We start from the raw sequence: 18,334 nt of genomic DNA on the forward strand, positions 1-18,334 counted from the left end.
CCCCAGGGCCCTGTCCAGCTCAGAAGGGGAGGCTGTGCCTCTGTGGACCCTCCAGAGTCTGTCCTAGAGATGGCGCCAAGAGAGCCCCGGCCACCATGGCCTCCCTCCAGATACCCGGGAGGTGCCAGTCTTTGGGATCCATCAATGTTTTTTAGAGGAAATGGCTAAATGTGTTTGGTAATCTTTTTGACATTTTCCCTGTTCAAGAGCTTGTGATTTCAGATTAATCATATCCACATACGTTTAGACTGTCGGCTTGGAAGGAAAAATTTAAATTTTATTACTGCATGATTTCATCCAAAGCTATCTTATCAATACTAAAAGGATGTCTCCAACATGGCTCAAATCATGACAAAGTATTTTACCTCTGGGACCGAGCTCGTGGCGGGTGTTGGGGGGCCGGGGGGCCACAGGCAGGACCCGCTGGGCATAGTCACTGCACGTTCAGTAGCCTAGAGAGACCTGCGTGTGCCACCATTGCGGCTGTCTCCTCCTCAGCAAAATCTCTCATTTCCTCTCCACTTCTAGGTCTGTCCACAGCCTTTCTTCCGGGGAATGGCTGCTCCACCCACTAACTCCTGTCTTCCCCTTGGCAGGTACCATGACCAGCAGGACGTAACTAGTAACTTTCTGGGTGCCATGTGGCTCATCTCCATCACATTCCTTTCCATTGGTTATGGGGACATGGTGCCCCACACATACTGTGGCAAAGGTGTCTGTCTCCTCACTGGCATCATGGTGAGTACCCGCGTCTGCCCGTCCCCCTTCCCTCACGGTGTTGCAACGAGCAGAGCCCTACTGTGCAAGCACAGAGGGGCCTTCCTAGCAGGGCGGGGGGGGGGCAGCTGCCAGTTAACAGGCCTGTATGTGTGTCCCCCTGCACATAAAGAGGCAGATGTGAAATCTGCAATGGTTTCTCACTTTTCAGCTTGCTTTTCTAAGGCAGGACTAAGGCCCTGGTTCCCGACAGTTAATGGTCTGTTCACAGGCCCCCCACCCACCATGGGCTGGGTGAAGCTGGTTGCTGCTCTGACCCTCTGTCCCCCTTCCTCCCCGCCAGCCACCCAGCTTGCTCACCTGCAGCAAGCATCAGGACTGTGGTTTGTTGTCCCCTTCCTGTCCCCTGGGTCCCGCAGACTTGGCACCATTTCTCATGAAGTTTAGCTGGAGCTCATGCAGATAGGCTGGGGAAAGGGCATCACTCTGGCCTCACAGGGTCTGTGTCCTGGACTGGCTTGGCTACAACTTTGGGTCCTGGTCTGGCTACATGGCCGAGGCCAGCTCTTGCCTTTCCCGGGCTTCAGCTCCCACCTCTGCACGCTGAGGCACTGGGTCCTGAGTGCCGAGTCCTTTGCACCGACACATGCCCACAGAGGCACAACTGCCGCCCATCCTGTGGCCATTGCAGCGTGGCATATGGGAGGGACGTGGGCTTGGGGTCAGATGTGGGGTCTGAATTTCCGCTCACTGTGGACCCTGGGCCAGGCACTCAGCGGCTCGGACCTCAGCATTCTCCAGTATAAAGTAGAGACGGAGGGCCCGCCCTGCCCCTGTCACTGGCTTGTGTGAGGACCCAATGTGATGATTTGTGTTACGGTGCTTTGCAAACAATGAGCAGCCGCACGTGGTCTGTTGGTGGCGCCCTCAGCGTCCCCAGCCTCCACAGCTCCTCACTTTCGAGTTGGTGAGGTGTTCCCTTGGCCTTGCCGCACTTTGGGTCCGGGACAGGCAGCTGCTGCTCTTTGGCCCTTGTCTTAGAATCCCAGAACAGTGTCAGAGCAGGGGGAGGAAACTGAGGCTCAAAGAGAAAAGCACACATAAGCCTGGGTGGCGTTGGGGGTGGCAGTGGGGTGATGGTGTGGGCAGGATGTCTGCGTGTGGCTGTAGGTCTCCGTGGTTGGATGCTGCAGCCTCCCCTCAGGGTACCCCCCGTACCCCCGTCATGCTTCTGTGACAGTCATTCCTCGCAGTGCTCCCTCAGATTCCTCATCACCCCAGTGCTCCCAGGGAGATGGAGACCTCTTCTGAAAGGGAAATGACTCCTTCCTGTGTGGGAAAGGAGGGCTGCAGCTCTTCCTGCAGGGCCCGAGTGACTCCTCACTGGGCCTGTCGGCCTCCTGGGGCTGATCGTGTTGGACAGGACAGCAAGACTGGGGCCACTCGGAGCACAGGAGGCCCAGGGTTCAGAGGGCCGGAGCAGGGGCCCAGTGAGGAGGGGGAGACCAGGCTCTCTCCTCTTTTCTGACTCAAACCCTGGGCAGGCCCCCATTAGCAGGCAGGTCCCGCAACAGCAGTTAGCGACAAAGGCTCAGCCCAGGGTTGGGATAAACCATGGGCGAGTGCAGGGCTTTAGAACAAACACCTCCCGTCGGTTAGTAGGAGTCTGGCTGGCGCAGCGCCAACTGTCACGAGGAAACCAGGGAAAGATTCTTCCTACCACAAAGGAGTGAAATGCCACCTGAAGGCCAAAGCTTTCCTTCTTAGTGCCGCTCCTGGGGCGTGGGCTTTGTTGCCTCAGAACCAGCTCTCAGCCAGGGCCGCACAGAGCCGGGCTGCCATAGCTGGATGGGCCCTGCTGGGAGCCTCTGGTATTTTTAAATACCAGCCATTCTCCCTCCCAGCGTGGAGCCGTGCCCCATCCAAGAAGCAGCTTCTTAGGGACCAGTTTCCTGGTTCCTTGACTCCGCATCTCCTGGCCTCTGCTCTGACAAAGCTGAGTGGAACAGGCAAGACCCCCGCCCCACCCCTGCTCCTCCCTGGGGTGTGGGCTCTGGTGGCTGCTTGGTCTTCCAGCACCTTCTTTTGCTGCCTGGGTCTACAGCACTCCTTGGAAGGCAGTGTTTTGTTCCTTATGGATTGAGGTGTGATCAAAGTGGAAAGAACAAACAGTGGAGGAGGAACCGATAACCATCTTCCGTATTAACAATACAGCACGTGCCTTTCATCTTCTCTTTTTGCACAAAACTGCTGCATAAATATATACCTTTCTATAGGCAGGAGCAGGGAGGTCTCCTCTATTCATTGGCAGTGTTTTTACCCAAATTAAAGTCAGTTGTCTGACTCTGGGGTCAGCCACAGTGAGGAACTCTGGTGGCATTTTTCTAACAAATGTGACTTTTCTGGCTGAGTCACTCCTTTCAAGGGTTTCGCATTGCCGAGGTTCCTCTCCCCCCTCCCAGCCTCCCAACACTATGTATAGCTCCCGATTATTATCCAAGCGCCTTTACTAAAGGTAGGGCTTCCTGTTTGGTTGCCATGGACACCATGAAGGCCAAGGCGAGGGCTGCTTGGGAAGGGAAAGGAAGGGTTTGTGTGTGCGGCCTGTAAATAGTCTTAATCATTGTTTTCCCTTGGCAATCCCAGTAACGGTGTAATTATCAACCATTAAGCAGGGTATATAATTGTCTGAGCAACTTGACATTGCTGGCACAGACCTGGTGCGTTTGAGAGGTTTCACCCACGAAAGCAGAACTAGCAAAGTCCAGCATCTTTCCATAAGGAATGTTCATGATAACAGTTACAGTGCAGCAGAGAAAAAGCTGTCAGTGTTTAGCATCCAGAACTGGAAATGACAGCGCCACTGAGAGATGTGCCACTGCCGGCCTTTTGGTGCTGCAGGCGTGTGGAAGACCCTTGGGGTCCCCAAGTCCGGTTGGTGGTAACTTCGTTTCATTGTAGCCCCTTTCTGAAGCTGGACTCAGTCTGTGGACCCTTTGTGAGTTAGGGACAAGTAGGCGAAAGCTTCCCGATGTCTGCTGGGACGCTGAGCTTTCCCCAGTGGCCTCGTGAGTGATGCCTCTGAACTGCGAAAGGAAAGTGATGATGAAGTAAGAGGTAGCGCAAACTGAGTCATTTGGGAGCAGGCAAAAGAGGGCTCAGCAAGACATCTGCTTAATGTCAGTTTTAGAAGATGAGCTTCTCCCGAAACACCTTGGTTTCAAACCAATTGATGTTATTTTAGTTGTTACATGGAATCTGTTGCAGAAACAGAATCCAACTGTAAATCCTCCAGGCTTCCCTCCTCCATTTGTCACTTTCATTTATGTTTTATTTTATTTTATGCTTCTTTAGTTAAGAACACCTCATACTTTTCCCCTTGGGATACTTGTTTTCCAGCTTCTAAGGTTTTCCAGCTGGAAAATGTTTCTTGGAAACAAGAAGTGGGAGGACCGGTGTGGAGGAGTCTGGGTCCAGATTTGGGTCCATGTCTATGGCTGAGTTAGGCACGTTCACCCTGCCCCATCCACTCTCTCCCCACGCACTCTGTGCTCCCCACTCAGCCGTGTACCTTGGAAAGTGGGACCTCGTCAGGGGTGGCCCCCATCCCCTCCCCCCCCATGGAAATAGAATGAATCGGGCAGAGCAGACCCTGGGACTCCAATTGGTGTCAACTGTGATTCAGAACTTGGCACCTCTGAAGGCAAAAGGCTGAGTCATGAGTTTGCCCCCCAGCCTGACCCCATGGAAGCCACACCAGCAGCTGCTCACTCTTTCCTGTCCCACTCTGTCCTCTCCTCACGCCCCCTCGCCTTCCAGCCATTTCTAGGATTCCAGCTAGGACAGCATGAGCTCCCACATGCCACAGTTAGCCAGACGCTTGGCGACTTGTCTCTCCCCCAATCTGCACCCTTGCCCGGTCTCAAAGGTGCTCTTGGACCACTACCATGGCCCTGCCAGCCTGATAGGCTCATCTGCAGAAAAAGGCCTATCCTCCCAGAAGGGACTCGGGGGACAAATGAACATGGCAGGGCAGGGGGATCCCATGGTGCTCCCTTCATTTCTTCTAAAGGCCAAGATTGACCACTAACTTCTGACTCAAGTCTTGGGCTCCTTGTTCTTCCCTCCTTCCCCTCTCAATCCCATCAGCCCATCTTTTGTCTTATTCCTCGCTCCTCCTTTATCTCTGTCCCTCTCCTGACCTTTCCTGTTTAGGATGCAGCACAACTTGTTCTCCGTCTCATTCTCTGCTCCAGCCCTAGCTCCCCTGCACCCTCCTCTCTGCTCTCCTTTTCTTTTGTCTTCTCTTTCCTCTTCCCTCCCACCCCTGCCTCTCTCTCTCTCTCACACACACACACACACCCCTGCAGAGGACCAGTAGACTGGATTTAAGCACGCTGCCCTCCACTCTCTGAAGGATGTGGATGTCCGACACGTCTTTATGAGGTTGCCTCTTAATGGAAATGACCAGGTTAGGCTTCATTATTGGTGACTTCCCTAATTACATCCAGACAATGGATTATCTGAAAGAAAAATAGAGTATCTATTCAAGCTGGAATTAGGGCTTAAGAATGCAATATCCTCCAGAGAAATATCCACAAGGCCTTGACATCTTTAAGTTGAAAGAAACTGGGAAATGTCATCTGGGCCTCCTTCCTGCCTCCACGCAGAAATTTAGCTTAATTATATAAGACAGATGGTTCCTTAGATAAAAAACTCCGACTTCTAATTAAAAGCCCCCTACATTCAACCAGCTAGACTGTGGGCCATGGCAAGAACTGTGGAGCACTCCTTCTAGACCCCGGAAATTTGGGGCGGTGGCTGATTGGTTCTTTTGATTAAATTCCCAAAGTGGCACGGTGTGGGGAGGCTCCCTCTTTAGGTTTATTGTGCCCCCAGCTCTCAGGGATGATTTGAGTAGTTTTGCCTGGACCCAGGGAGACGAGGGAGAATGGAGCCTGGGGAGAACCCTCTCCATCTGATGTTCCATTTTTAACACGATGATATATCCCTCTTTTTGGGCTTTCGGCCCAAAGTACTTTTGGAACTCCACATAAAGGAGAGGGATGGTGCGCGGTCTGGCCGAGGGGAGAGGGAGCACACATCTTCCCTCTAGGACAGCTTCTTTTAAGCTATTTTTTGCTTGTGGAGGCCTGGCTACATTGATTACAGCTACAAACCAGGATGTCCAACTGCCCAAATCCTTTGAAAATTGGGCACAGAGTCTCCTGCAAGTCACAGAAGCTGAAAAAACATAGCCATCCCTGAACAAAAGAGGAAAATGAGGTCAGAAAAGGAAAGTTCACACAGGCTCAGTTCTTTTCACTGTGTTATGCTAGAAATGGGAGGCCGACCACTGGACCAACAAACACTAGATTGTTTTAATGGGAACCCTTGTGAGAAACCGGGAGAAAGCATTGCCAACATCAGCCAGGCCGAAACCTCACCCAGGCTCACGCTTGTCAGCCCACGCGAGAAGAGAGACGGATGGTCAGGAGAGAGGATGGAACTGGTCACCCACATGCGACCTCCCCTCTCGGTTATAGACTATATACCTTTGAAAATGTTGTTTTCCTCTCCTCACGCATTCTGTAAGGCCCGATGAGCCAAGTGTTAGTGATGGATTCCTTCCATCCGGGACCTCAGATTGCTAAACTGGCTCTGCGGCAACTGGAACTACCGTTTGGCATCTAGATCAGATTGTTGGCTGTAGTCAGTTTGTCATCTCTTGCCCTGAGCGGCCAGGGCAGGGCAGGCCCAGCGTGCAGGAAGAGGGTGATGGTGTCTGACGCGCGTCCACTCTCAGCAAGGACAGGGCTGGCTGCCACTGCCTGCAGAAGACCCAGAGGGGAGTGACTCTCCCGTCCCCAGTGCTCACAGGCCAGCAGCACGGTGAAGAGGATTTATTTCATAGAAGTCCGTTGGGAGAATGTTGGAATGTGCCCCTCTCCCTTCCCTGCTCATTTCCCAGGCAGTCAAGCACGGGCCCAAAAGGATTAGGAGAGAGAAAAAGTGAGTCCTGCCCTTCCTAGGGCCCAGAAAAACCTGCCTCTTCACTCACCCTACCCTGTGCTCCCCTGGAACAGACCTACCTGAGCAGACTAGGAATGCTGTTCTGGAAAATCCTTGAGGGTCTTCTGTGGATTCACTTAAAATCCTGGTTTTAGGCAGGCATGTTGTCTTTAAAATCTCTGCCAGGCGGTAAATTCACAAGCCTCCTGCTGAAAGCAAGAGAGAGCTGCTCCCTGGTGCTGAGTCATAGCCTACCTTCAGGTAGAAAGCCCTGCTGTAGAGCAGGCACAGCTGTGGAGGGTACACGCTCATGCCAGCCAGTGCTGCCTCTGGGGAGCAATCTTTGGGGAGAAGGTATGGCCCCCTGGTTAGATTATTTTCAGGAAAACTCTGAACCATAGCAGGGGTTCCGTCCATACTCCCATTGGTGCATAGTCTTCCTTCCTCTGGGCCTACTGGTCTAGAACTGGCAGTGCGGTTGGGACATGAGGGAGGGAGAAAGGGTCTGTGTGCTGGACCCTGTCTTCTGCCTCGCTGCATGGCCTGGCAGGGGACCTGGTAATGACCTATCGGTCGAATTCCCCAAAGCTTCAGCTGTATCGAGTACCCTGCTCCACTGAGAACTGGCTAGCCCTGTGAAGACTTAGTCTCCCAGAGGCCAGCTATAGAGCACAATCCAGGAGCCATGGCAGTCCCCTTCATGGGTGGGACATCAGCGTCCTGACAGGTTTATGGCTCAGTCTTGACCAGCCAGAGAGCTAGAGTCCCCATTCCACTCCCGGGAAACCCTACAGTGGGCATGGGGCACATTGAGTCTCTCACGTTGCCTCTTGATGATGTGTTCTTTCCCCCTGGTCCTCCTGACATCCCCTGACAGGGTGCAGGCTGCACTGCCCTCGTGGTGGCCGTGGTGGCCCGAAAGCTGGAACTCACCAAAGCGGAGAAGCACGTTCACAACTTCATGATGGACACTCAGCTCACCAAACGGGTAAGATGTCACATATCCACATCTTAATGTGGGCCTTAAGACCAAGGTGGAAGCCAGTCGGAAAGAAAATAGTCCCATGGTTTGGGTTAGGGCGGGCCATGCTTTTAAACGGAGTGTCGGGGGAGCCCCAGACACAGGCAAACGGCCTGCACAGAACGACGGACACGGCGTCTTAGCACATCAGGCTCCTATTAAATCACTGTGCATGGTTCAGGCAACCAAATAATTTTCCTGATAATTAAATCAATAGCATGCAATGGTATAACCCGCCCACTTGCCTAATGGTACCAAATAAATTACCCAGCATGAGCCAATGTTTTTGTTTTTGCTCAAATCTTTTCATGATTCTCATTAGGAAGGGCAGTAGAGAGTCTTAGAACTATATTGGAAATGTATCTAAATCTAATCCTATAAAAAAATCATTTAAAACAATCATTCCAGTAGAGCCCACATTCCTAAATTATGTTGTTCATCAAAACGTCATCATCCAATTTTCCCCTTTTGAGTTTTCTGGGTAATGTTTCTCACTTGTACCCTTTGACAGTGGTTAAGGAGGATGAAAAGCTGAAAATATGCAGGGATGGGGAGATCGTTTAGCTGCTAAAAGTCTGACACCCCACTGAATTGTTAGAGGAGAAAAGGCCCATTTAGAAGAGACAGAAACAAGCCTTGCAGGATAGCAGCAGGCCAAATGAGCAAGGCAGGAGCTGTTTATTTAATGACAGCTTTTATGGAAAATTCTTTAGAACTACAGCCTGAAGGAAGGTCAGTAGTCTGATTTCCTGCAAGACTCTCCTCCTTCTGAGACAAGACAGAATCAGAGCCTGGGGCTGGGGTCTCAGCCTCCACGGTAAGTCGTTTGCATTTAGGACTAAAGTGGGTTAAGGGATCCATGAGCAACCACATTTTGATTTGGGTTTTTGAAAGCTAGAGAAAATATTCAGTGATTAATGTTGCAAGCGGTAAAAATGTGTTAGAAATAGAGACAAAAGCAGGAAGGGAGAACAAAAAGGAAGAGAGAGAGAATGACAGAGAGCGGCGAGCGAGCTCCTAGGGAAGGCAGTGGGAGAATGTGCAGTTGCCAAGGGCTCTCCAGTTTCTCACAGAATTATTTATGGTGTTTGATTGTTTGGTCTTTGATTACATTTATTGGATTCTTTAAAGAGCCTCCACAGATGTTAAGAGGAACGGGTACAGGCAAATATTCTTACATTGTGGACATACAAATGGTCGTACTTGGTACATCATGGCCCTGAGCTATCAGCTGTACCCCAAAAAACCATGATTTATAGCATCAAGATGACAGCGATTAAAGGCTGTCACCATGGTCAGGCTCGCCGGGTTTCACACGGAACGCAGCAACTCGGCTGCTCTCCTTCAGCCTCCTTTAACACTCGTGCAGAAGTCATGCTGGTATTGAGGAAATTTCTAAAGTCATTGCAACACCTACATGCAGATACTCTTGCATCTATTACCTCGCAGCAATTTAGTGATGTTTGGCTGAATGGAAACCACATGCAGGAGTGAGGGGAGAGAGAATTTTTTTGCCTCCAAAAGCTTCTCAGAAGCTGTTTACCAAAAGCAGAGACATCACCAGTCTCTTGTTTATTGTGGTTTGCTTGTTGAAACCAAGTGCGTTCTTTGTATTTCATGCTATTCCTTTGTCCTCCCCATTTTACACCCAGTAAATCAGATGCTCGAGGAAAAGAAAGCTGAGGAAAAGCCAGCTCCCTCCTATGCCAGGAAAATAAACAATTTTTCTGCAATATAATTGTAGAAGAAGATGAGATTGTGCTTGCTAATTTCAATCTTTCAAACATGATTCTCTAAAATCCTCCTCAAGTCCACTTACTTTTTGAAAAGTAGGACTGAAAATCAAATCGACAAATATTTATTGCTTACCCATGAATGCAAGTTATCTTTTTAATCGGGTAACATTTTACTTTCCTGAGAACACTTAAATCCATTGAAATGTCCCTTTACTGTCTAATGTCTTTTCCCAGAGACATAAACAACACAAAAGGGATGGTTTTTACAGAGAGATAATTTTCAAAGCTGGCAAGGCTGGGACATCCACAGGCTCTTTTACATAACCTTCATTGAAATGAAACCGGATGTATAGCCTGCTCTGGTTCGAGCTCACTTTGACCTGCTCGCCCGAGAAGCCTACCCTTATTCTCTGGGGATGCCTAGTCTGTCTTCTGTCCTCTCTAGATGGCCCGTCGTGTCCAGCTGGAGCGGCTGATGGGTCAACGAGATGCTAATCTCAGCCTATTCATAAGATCTCAGTGAATTCTTGGGGAAAGATTATGCCCATTGTGGCTTAATTGCAAACCTCTTCGGAGTGGACAATTAGCAGATTGAATGGCTAAAAGTGTGTGCAACCTTGATTCTTCAAACACCTAAGCAAAAAGGAAAAAGGGATTGTAGCCTATTAGCTCATAAACATACTCAAAGTGTTCTAGTGTTTATTCATCCTACCTGTGCTGCTATGAAGGCTGCAGCCCACCCTTGGTCATTAGAGCCAGCACTATGTCTGTCCATTTGTGCAGTGGGAAAAGGGTCTGGGTGAGAACTCAGTCTCTGGTTTTCCAAACCCCATGGTTTGTCGCCTTTCACTTGTATAACTTATCAACCCTGGTGGCAACGTCATTTCTGTGTTTAATGTGATCGGATCTTCCCACGCTGACTTGGCAGCGTCGCTGCCATTGTTATTCTATAATTATAACTTACTGCTAGCCTCCGGGCTACTAGATACTATATAAGTAAATGATGTACAGAGAGACCGTAAAGAAGATACTAGAGCCCCATCTCTCCTGCACCCCAGTGCTCCATGGCCCCATCTTTCTGTTTTATGTAACTAAACATGTCCATCACAGAGGTCACTCCCTGGGTGCCACACCCTGTGCTCTGGGGACACCAAGACGGGTAAGAGGTGGTCCTTGCCCTCACGCTTAACTTCCGGTGTCTGACTGCCCTCAGAGAGCGCTCCCCTTTATAAAAGGCAGGGTGGGCTGCTGGGGACACATTTGGCTTAGGATGTACTGTGGACAGGAGATTTCTGTCTGCTGCGCATGTTCTCCACGTCAGACCACGGGGAGCGAAACCTCAGACAGCACGATGGGTGTGTGCACCTGGCTCAGGATCGTCTCTCCTCCTTGCTGCAGGGGTTTCTTGCCACAAATACCTCGTCTAAGTACACTTCCCCTCGAAATCAGTGAGTGAGACCGAAACCAAACCCGTAACTTCCCTAAGCTAGTTCTTTCTCCTAACTTCCCTGGTGTGCTAATGACATCACTGTTCTTCCAGTCTCCAGGCCTGAACACGTAGCACCATTTCTGACTCCTCTACGCCCTGGACCTCTGGGTCCGAGCAATTTCTGAGCCTGATTCGACCTTGCCGTGGCTATTCACACACACAGGCCTCTCTGGGCCTCTGCCCCATCATACTTAAAGCCGCTATCTTCTCAGTCTTGCCCTGTCGAAACAGCTAGCTGCCTGCTCTCCTCACCTGGGCCTCCCTCACCCCCGTCTTTCTGCACTTTGCTTCCCCATGGATGGCCTTAGACTCTAACACTTAGCTCCGAACATATCACGCCCCTCTTTAAGAACCCCCCGCCCAGTATCTCCTCAACAATGCTAAGGAAAACCTTCCTTTAATTATGAGCATATGTCAAAGTTTTATCACACTCCTGATAGTAGAAAAAAAAATTTTTCAGCAGGTTAATTCAAAGATTACTCTTAGGAGGGGTATTTTATAGGAAAAATGTAGTCATTGTTATGCCAGACAGAGAAAGTCTGGCTAAAGGACACGACCCTATGTGTGATGGACACCTTCAGTCACGGGTCTGAAGACAGGGCTGGCCTGCAGGTTCTCTGGTGGTGATGTTAGTCAGCTAGTCTAGCTTCAACCTGTGTAACTCCTTGAAGTTATAGTCATGAGCCACACAACAATGGACCACGTATGCCACGGTGGTCCCCTAAGATTATAACGGAGCTGAAAATTCCTGTCACCTAGTTATTTGTGTTACAGTTGCCTACAGTTTTCAGTACAGTAACATGTTTTGCAGATTTGTAGCCTAGGAGCAATAGGCTGCACCTGATAGCCTAGGTGTGGGGTAGGCTATAGCATCTAGGTTTGTGTAAGTGCTCTGCGATGTCCGCATGATGACAAAATCACCTCATAACACATTTCTCAGAACATATCCCCATTGTTAAGCGACACACGACTATATATTTAAGTCACACCTACAGGCTGGGCCTGATCTGGCTTCTTCCCTTCACCGTCTCCAACGTCTAGGTGTAACACTGTTCCCTGGGAAGGGTTCCTGGCGGCATAATGGGCATACTAATGATTTCTTCCCTGGGGGGCCCACTAATGGGGTTCCTGGAATTACTTTCCCAGGGCTCCTGTGGCTGCTGGAGGCGTGGGATGCCCGGGAAGGGTGCTCCTTTCATCCACCTTGTACCCCTGCCCCGAATGTTCCTCCTGCAACCGACAGCCCATCTGTAATTCCAAATGGCAGTTTCCCTTGGCAGGGAGGTGGGCAGAGCAAGCCGATGACACGGGATGCTATGGCCAAGAGCTCAGGGAACAGATTTGTGTGTTTTGTTGTATGTTTTCTTTTGTTGGGAGTTGGGGAGATGAAAGGGAAAGAAGCTGACGTTTACTGGGGGTGGGGATGGGAGAACGTTAACAAAGATACCATGAATTGAAGCACACTGCCACCGGGCTCCATGTTAAGTGTTGTAAGTATATTCTCATTTAATCAACACAGTAATCCCATTTCACAGATCAGGAATGTTTGTGTCATTCTCTAGCCCTGTACCCTGCTTTTTTGTTGTTTTTTAAGCACTTATTACCGGAAAACCTGATACTATATTACAAACTGCTTACTTTCTTGTTCACAAGATTATAGGTTCCATGAAGGCAGGAATGTTACTGGTTTTTTCATCTCAGTGTTGTCACTTCCTAGAACAGTGTCCCATGGTAGGTGCTCATTAAATGTTCCTTGAATGGATGAATAAGAAAAGTGAGTGTCAGAGGGATCCAAGGTCCACCTTGTAATTCCATCTACTTGTCAGGTTTTTCCGAGGGTTAATGAAACAATGCAGACGTAAGAGTTTAACACAGAGCCTGGCACATAGTAAGCACTCTGTAATTGTTACCTGTCACTATTATTTGCAGGATCTTGGTTGAACCACTTTCTTTCCCAGGCCCATTAGTCTTAGAACCCTTCCTAAAGTACGTAGGTCACAGAGCCCATTCCCTGGCTCCAATCAGAGGGAAAGCAATTTTTTTTGGTAGAGTTTGTGGACCCACAGAAAACAATCAGCCCATATGCTTTTGGGTTTCGGGGGCAGGACAGTGGGCCTTCCATGCACAAAGGGTCCTCTCCTAACCATCCCCAAACCCATCCCATCATGGTGAGCCTTGCACAATACTTCCCAGTTTGCTGCTTCCATCTCAAGCCCTGTCCCCATTACCCCTGCACCCTGGGGGCACCTTTTGGCCCCGGTGCCCCTGCCCACCGGGAGAGCTCAGAGAGTAGCCAAGCTCCCCATCAGGGAAGGGTGCACGGAGCCCTTTGGAGGTTCAGCAAATCCAAGGAGAGGCACACGACCTTCACCTGCTCCCCATCCCAACAATGCTCAAAGCAATCAGCCAGGTGAATTCGAGGAAGACCCTGGCCATGATAGCATTTACTGTCCACCTGGGAAAGCACAATACAGTTAAAAGCCTATTTGTTTTTCTCTTGCAGTTATTGATCTACTTAGCTTTGTGCCAGGCTGTTTGCTGGCAATTAATTTCAGAGTCAGCACAAGAGCTTGCAGTTAACATCACTCTCCCGAATACGCAGGGGCCTCCCGTTCAAACCCATAAAGAGGATGTGAATGCCTCTCTCAGCTACGCGAGCTGGGCTGCACATTCAGTATCTTACATTTGGGCTGAAGATAAATGCAGGTCCTGGACTCTGTGTTCTGTCACGTTGCTAAGTGAGGGCCATGATGATTTAAAAAAAAAAATTCTAATGTCCTTTCCAATCCCTTGATCCTGGAAAACAGGAAATGATTTTGTGTAAAGATGAAATCTACTCAGGTCCTTCCTTCGGACCACATGAAAACCTTATGCTCTTCCTGGACTTGGCTCTTGTTTTGACTTTGCCATTAGCTAGCTGTGTGATTCTGGCACTCACATCCCATTTCTAAAGCGGTTTCCTCAGACTTGAAATGGGAGGTTTGAGCCAGATGATAATAATTAATAAGTGCAAGGTGCTTTACGTTTTATATAGCACTCAGACCCGCATTGACTCAGTTTGCCATTTCTGGTCTTGGTCTGTGTCTCAGTTTGTTCATTTGTAAAATACGGATACTATTAGTACCTGCCCAAGAAGGTCATTGTAAGGATTAATTGAGCGTATACCTATGAACTGCTCAGACTTGTGCCTGGCACCTGCTAAATGTTAGCTGTTGCCCTCAGCACCATCCATACCATCTTCACTGGCTCATTTGGGCCTCATAGCAACCCTAAGATACGGATTTATTTTTCCTATTTTATAGATAATTAAGCATTTTCTCCTAAACTGCTTAATAATTGGCAGAACAGGGATTCACCTGAAGGCTTTGCAATTTCTTTGAGGCTTTCCTTGGAGGCTAAGTGCCTGGGGAAAGTAAAGAAATTATGTGTCGGCCGGGCACCGTGGCTCATGCCTGTAATCCTAGCTCTCTGGGAGGCCGAGGCGGGCGGATTGTTTGAGCTCAGGAGTTCGAAACCAGCCTGAGCAAGAGCGAGACCCCGTCTCTACTAAAAATAGAAAGAAATTAATCGGACAACTAAAAATATATAGAAAAAATTAGCCGGGCATGGTGGCACATGCCTGTAGTCCCAGCTACTCGGGAGGCTGAGGCAGAGGATTGCTTGAGCCCAGGAGTTTGAGGTTGCTGTGAGCTAGGATGACGTCACGGCACTCTAGCCTGAGCAACGCAGTGAGACTCTGTCTCAAAAAAAAAAAAAAAAGAAATTATGTGTCAAATCGTTCCCCTCTCCCTACAAAAGGACGGCAGTAATATGTGCTCTGCAGACAGAAGGGCTTCCCTTGATGTCACCTCTTCAGCCAGGAGGCCACTGTCCACTCCAACCCCTGAGCAGAAGCCCAGAACCACTCTCTACTCTGCCTTCCCCCTCCTCTCCTGCGCACGCACCATCTCCAGCTTCTACTCACTTCCACCTGCTTCCTTTCAGGCAAGAAAGTACCAGAGGCGGGCAATTAAGTCATTTTAAACCATTTTCACAGTGGATTCTTACTGAACAAGAAAGCAATATTTATGTCCCTTAGACATTTCTGAGAAGACTTAGCTGTTCTTTTAAAAACATCACTTCAGCGCCAATGAAAAATATAATCCAGCCTTAGTAATAAATTTTTAAAACATACACACACAAAAGTTATCAGCCTGCAAAACAATGTTTCCTTGCCTTCCCACACGTCTCAGTATTTTAACAACGTCCCATCTGTTGATGTCGGCCTGAAGAAGCAGGTCTATATTCTCCAATTTTATTAAAACCCTTTCTGGCTGGTGGCCTGATTTCTACGAGTCTGGCCTACGTACTTCCGGGCCCCGGGCCTGTGGCCCCGTGCCAGTTTGCATGGCTGACAGAAACGGGGATAGTTAATAAAAAATCTGTTTAGCTGGTGCTTAATAAGGAATGTTTTCTCTTGCTCTTGGTACTAATTGCTGAAGATGTCTGTGTTTGGATTAAAACTTTGTCCCCTGCCATCTGGATGTCATTGATATGTCTCAGCTCAGTCGTGAGCCTGGTGATATCAGTGGTTTCCATGTCAACAGATGACAGCGTCATATGTTGAAACGTGTGATTACAGTGCGCAGCCAAAGAGCCAGCCTTGGGAAGGAGGCAGCTCCGGTTTCACACCTAAATATCTTCACTGATTTTCAGGCATTGCTTTGAAGTTGTTTCTATTTTGTGCCAATTACATTTACATGTAAAATTGTGGTGTACACGTTTTTGGCCATTTGGGAAAGGAAACAATGGACTTGTTGATACCTATAGTTCCAATCGGTGGGAAAGACATTTTCTCAAAGAGGCCTTTTAAAATCTCCAGCTGATGAGAAATCTGTTCATTCTCTGAATTCAAGGAATGTACCATATGTATTAAATGGCGATCTCAGGTAGAGTGTGGAAGTCCGCATGCGGGGGCAGCAATGGCATGTATTTGTCTATTCAAAGGGTACCCTGGGCCTCAAGGTCTTGCTAGTGCAGCCTGTCTAAATATAGCCTCAGCAACAGCAGTCAAGAGGCAGCACTGAAATAATTAAGAAAAAAAACCACCCCTCAACTTCGAGCTCTGGTCTACAGTGTCAAGTACAGGATTAATAAGAGATGAATTTTAATCACTTTTCTAAGAGTTCTATAATTTTGATTAAGAAAATAGATCACTGCAGAATCATTTCCTTATGAGGTAGACCACAGCAGCAAACACAAAACATGTATTCTCTGAAGCTAGGAAAATGAAGCTGATAGCAGCTGCTTTATTTATTTTCCTTTAGATCAAGAATGCTGCAGCCAACGTCCTTCGGGAAACGTGGCTAATCTACAAACACACAAAGCTGCTAAAGAAGATTGACCACGCCAAAGTCAGGAAACACCAGAGGAAGTTCCTCCAAGCTATCCACCAGTGAGTATGCCAGAGCGCTTCCACCATCAGATGACCAGATCAGGAGTGGCAGGACCCCTCAGCTCTGTCAGTGTCTTCTCTTATGCTTAGGAGGCACAGAAGAAATCCATTCTGTTCCACTGAACTGGGCCCAAATCAGTCTGTTCATTCATTTTCCTGCACCTGTCACATGCCGGGCATGGCTGCTATGGAAGGTAAAAATTAGAGCAAGAGCCTCTAGGGGTTCTCACGTTCTGTGCGCACGCACACACACACACACACACACACACACACACACACACTGTGCACACACACTGTGCACACACACACACACTGTGCACACACACTGTGCACACACACACATGCACACACACACTGCACGCATACACACACATGCACACACACACGCACACACCCCATGCAACTCAAAACAAACTGTGGCTGCTGCTTTCTATGATGGAGGAATTTTTGTTTTAAAAGCATAGTGGGAAAGCAAAGGACGAAAACATTTATTCTGACCTGGAGGTTTGGGAGAACCCTAAAAAGTGGAGAATATGGCATTCGAGGTGGAAGGCACAGCCTAGAAAAAAGCATAGAAACAGGGAAGAGATCTGGGAGTGGCAAGGAGACTAAAGTGACTGAAGGCGAGCGTTCGCGGAGACAAGATTTGCCCTCCTGCCAGCCCCTTGTTCTAGTCAGTTGTCGCCCATATTCAAGGTCCCCATGCTGGGTTCCAAGTCAGAGGAATGGCTCGGGCTGCGCGATCTGCTGGCTGGGCTACCCCTTAACGTGGACCTGAAGGGCTTGCCTGTTACAACTCTTCCCCACAGACTGAGGCGTGTCAAGATGGAGCAGAGGAAGCTGAGTGACCAAGCGAACACCCTGGTGGACCTTTCCAAGGTGAGTGGCAGAATCCGAAGACATCCTGAAGGGTTCGCAGGTGCCGGCAAGTAGACTCCTCCCGCATACCTGTGAGACCTGGCTATGTTCACACTGGACAATGCAGGGCTAGGAAAGCAAAGAACAATTTCTCCTTGGTTAAAAAATAACCTAGGGTCAAAGTTTTTACATTCGCAAATCTACCAGTGTGTCTTGTTGTCTTTTAAAAACCTGGCATTTTTTCTTAAGTTAAACAGCTCAGGTTTCTCTTTGCTTGGAATTAATTAGCCAACCTACTTAAACCTGTAAGTGTGTTGTTTTACTAGCTGTGCATTGAGGGGCCCCTAAAGAGAAGCCCAGGTTTGCACAGGGGTGAAGCACATCAGTGAGGACCAAACAGTGGTGACGGCCGTGCTGGCTGCCCAGGTCACACCTGAGAAGATACTTCCAGTTTGCAGTTGTAATTGGAAATCCACTTAACTGAATCCTCCAATTTTTGCCATACAGTTTTTCTGGCCCCAAATTGGTGTGTGTGTGGGTGCATTTCTTTGTTTCTCAAGAGGCAGGTAGCCTACGATGAACACGAAGATACCAACAAAGACAGCCCTCCTTGGGAACCCTGGGGCTTGAGGCTTGACTTCCTGCTGCCAGTCTGTGTTCCTGCACTGAGCTGCCACAAATGCTGTTAAGAAACTTGCTCCTCTTGCACATCACCCAAGTGAGAGAACCAAAGGCCGCACTGCTGGCAGAGCCGAGAGTAGGCGCCCCTGAAGAAAGGGCTTTCCCCTCCGCAGCCCCCTTTCCTCATCGCCTCTTGATAGAAATTATATATCAAGCGTACAGCCAGGGCCAGGCCGACAGAACATTCCAGCAAATGTCAATTGTCATAATGGAAAACGTTCTCTGGGTAAGCAAAAGAAACTCCCTCAGGCAGATTAAGCGCCCTTTGAGAAGAGGGTGCAATCAGAGAAATTACTGGTTGTGGGGCCACGTTCAGGCCCCCTGCTCAATACAGGGATCAAGCCAAAGAAAGGGCCTCCCAAGCCCGTGAGGACTGCAGTCGGGGA

The 18,334-nt window shown here is 49.0% G+C and overlaps 1 protein-coding gene across 2 annotated transcripts in view; it reads left to right on the top strand.

The window, feature by feature from the left end:
• KCNN3 (potassium channel, calcium activated intermediate/small conductance subfamily N alpha, member 3) overlaps positions 1–18,334 on the top strand; it is a 155,735-nt gene that overhangs the window by 128,702 nt on the left and 8,699 nt on the right. For both annotated transcript variants that reach the window (XM_012658559.1, XM_012658558.1), the window contains exons 4-7: positions 597–738; positions 7,607–7,717; positions 16,282–16,409; positions 17,219–17,288. In XM_012658559.1, coding sequence (XP_012514013.1) covers positions 597–738; positions 7,607–7,717; positions 16,282–16,409; positions 17,219–17,288 — 451 coding nt within the window. The remainder of the gene's footprint in view (positions 1–596; positions 739–7,606; positions 7,718–16,281; positions 16,410–17,218; positions 17,289–18,334) is intronic.

Source organism: Propithecus coquereli, unplaced genomic scaffold (genome assembly GCF_000956105.1).
Source record: "Propithecus coquereli isolate 6110/MARCELLA unplaced genomic scaffold, Pcoq_1.0 Scaffold59, whole genome shotgun sequence".
Lineage (NCBI taxonomy): Eukaryota > Metazoa > Chordata > Mammalia > Primates > Indriidae > Propithecus > Propithecus coquereli.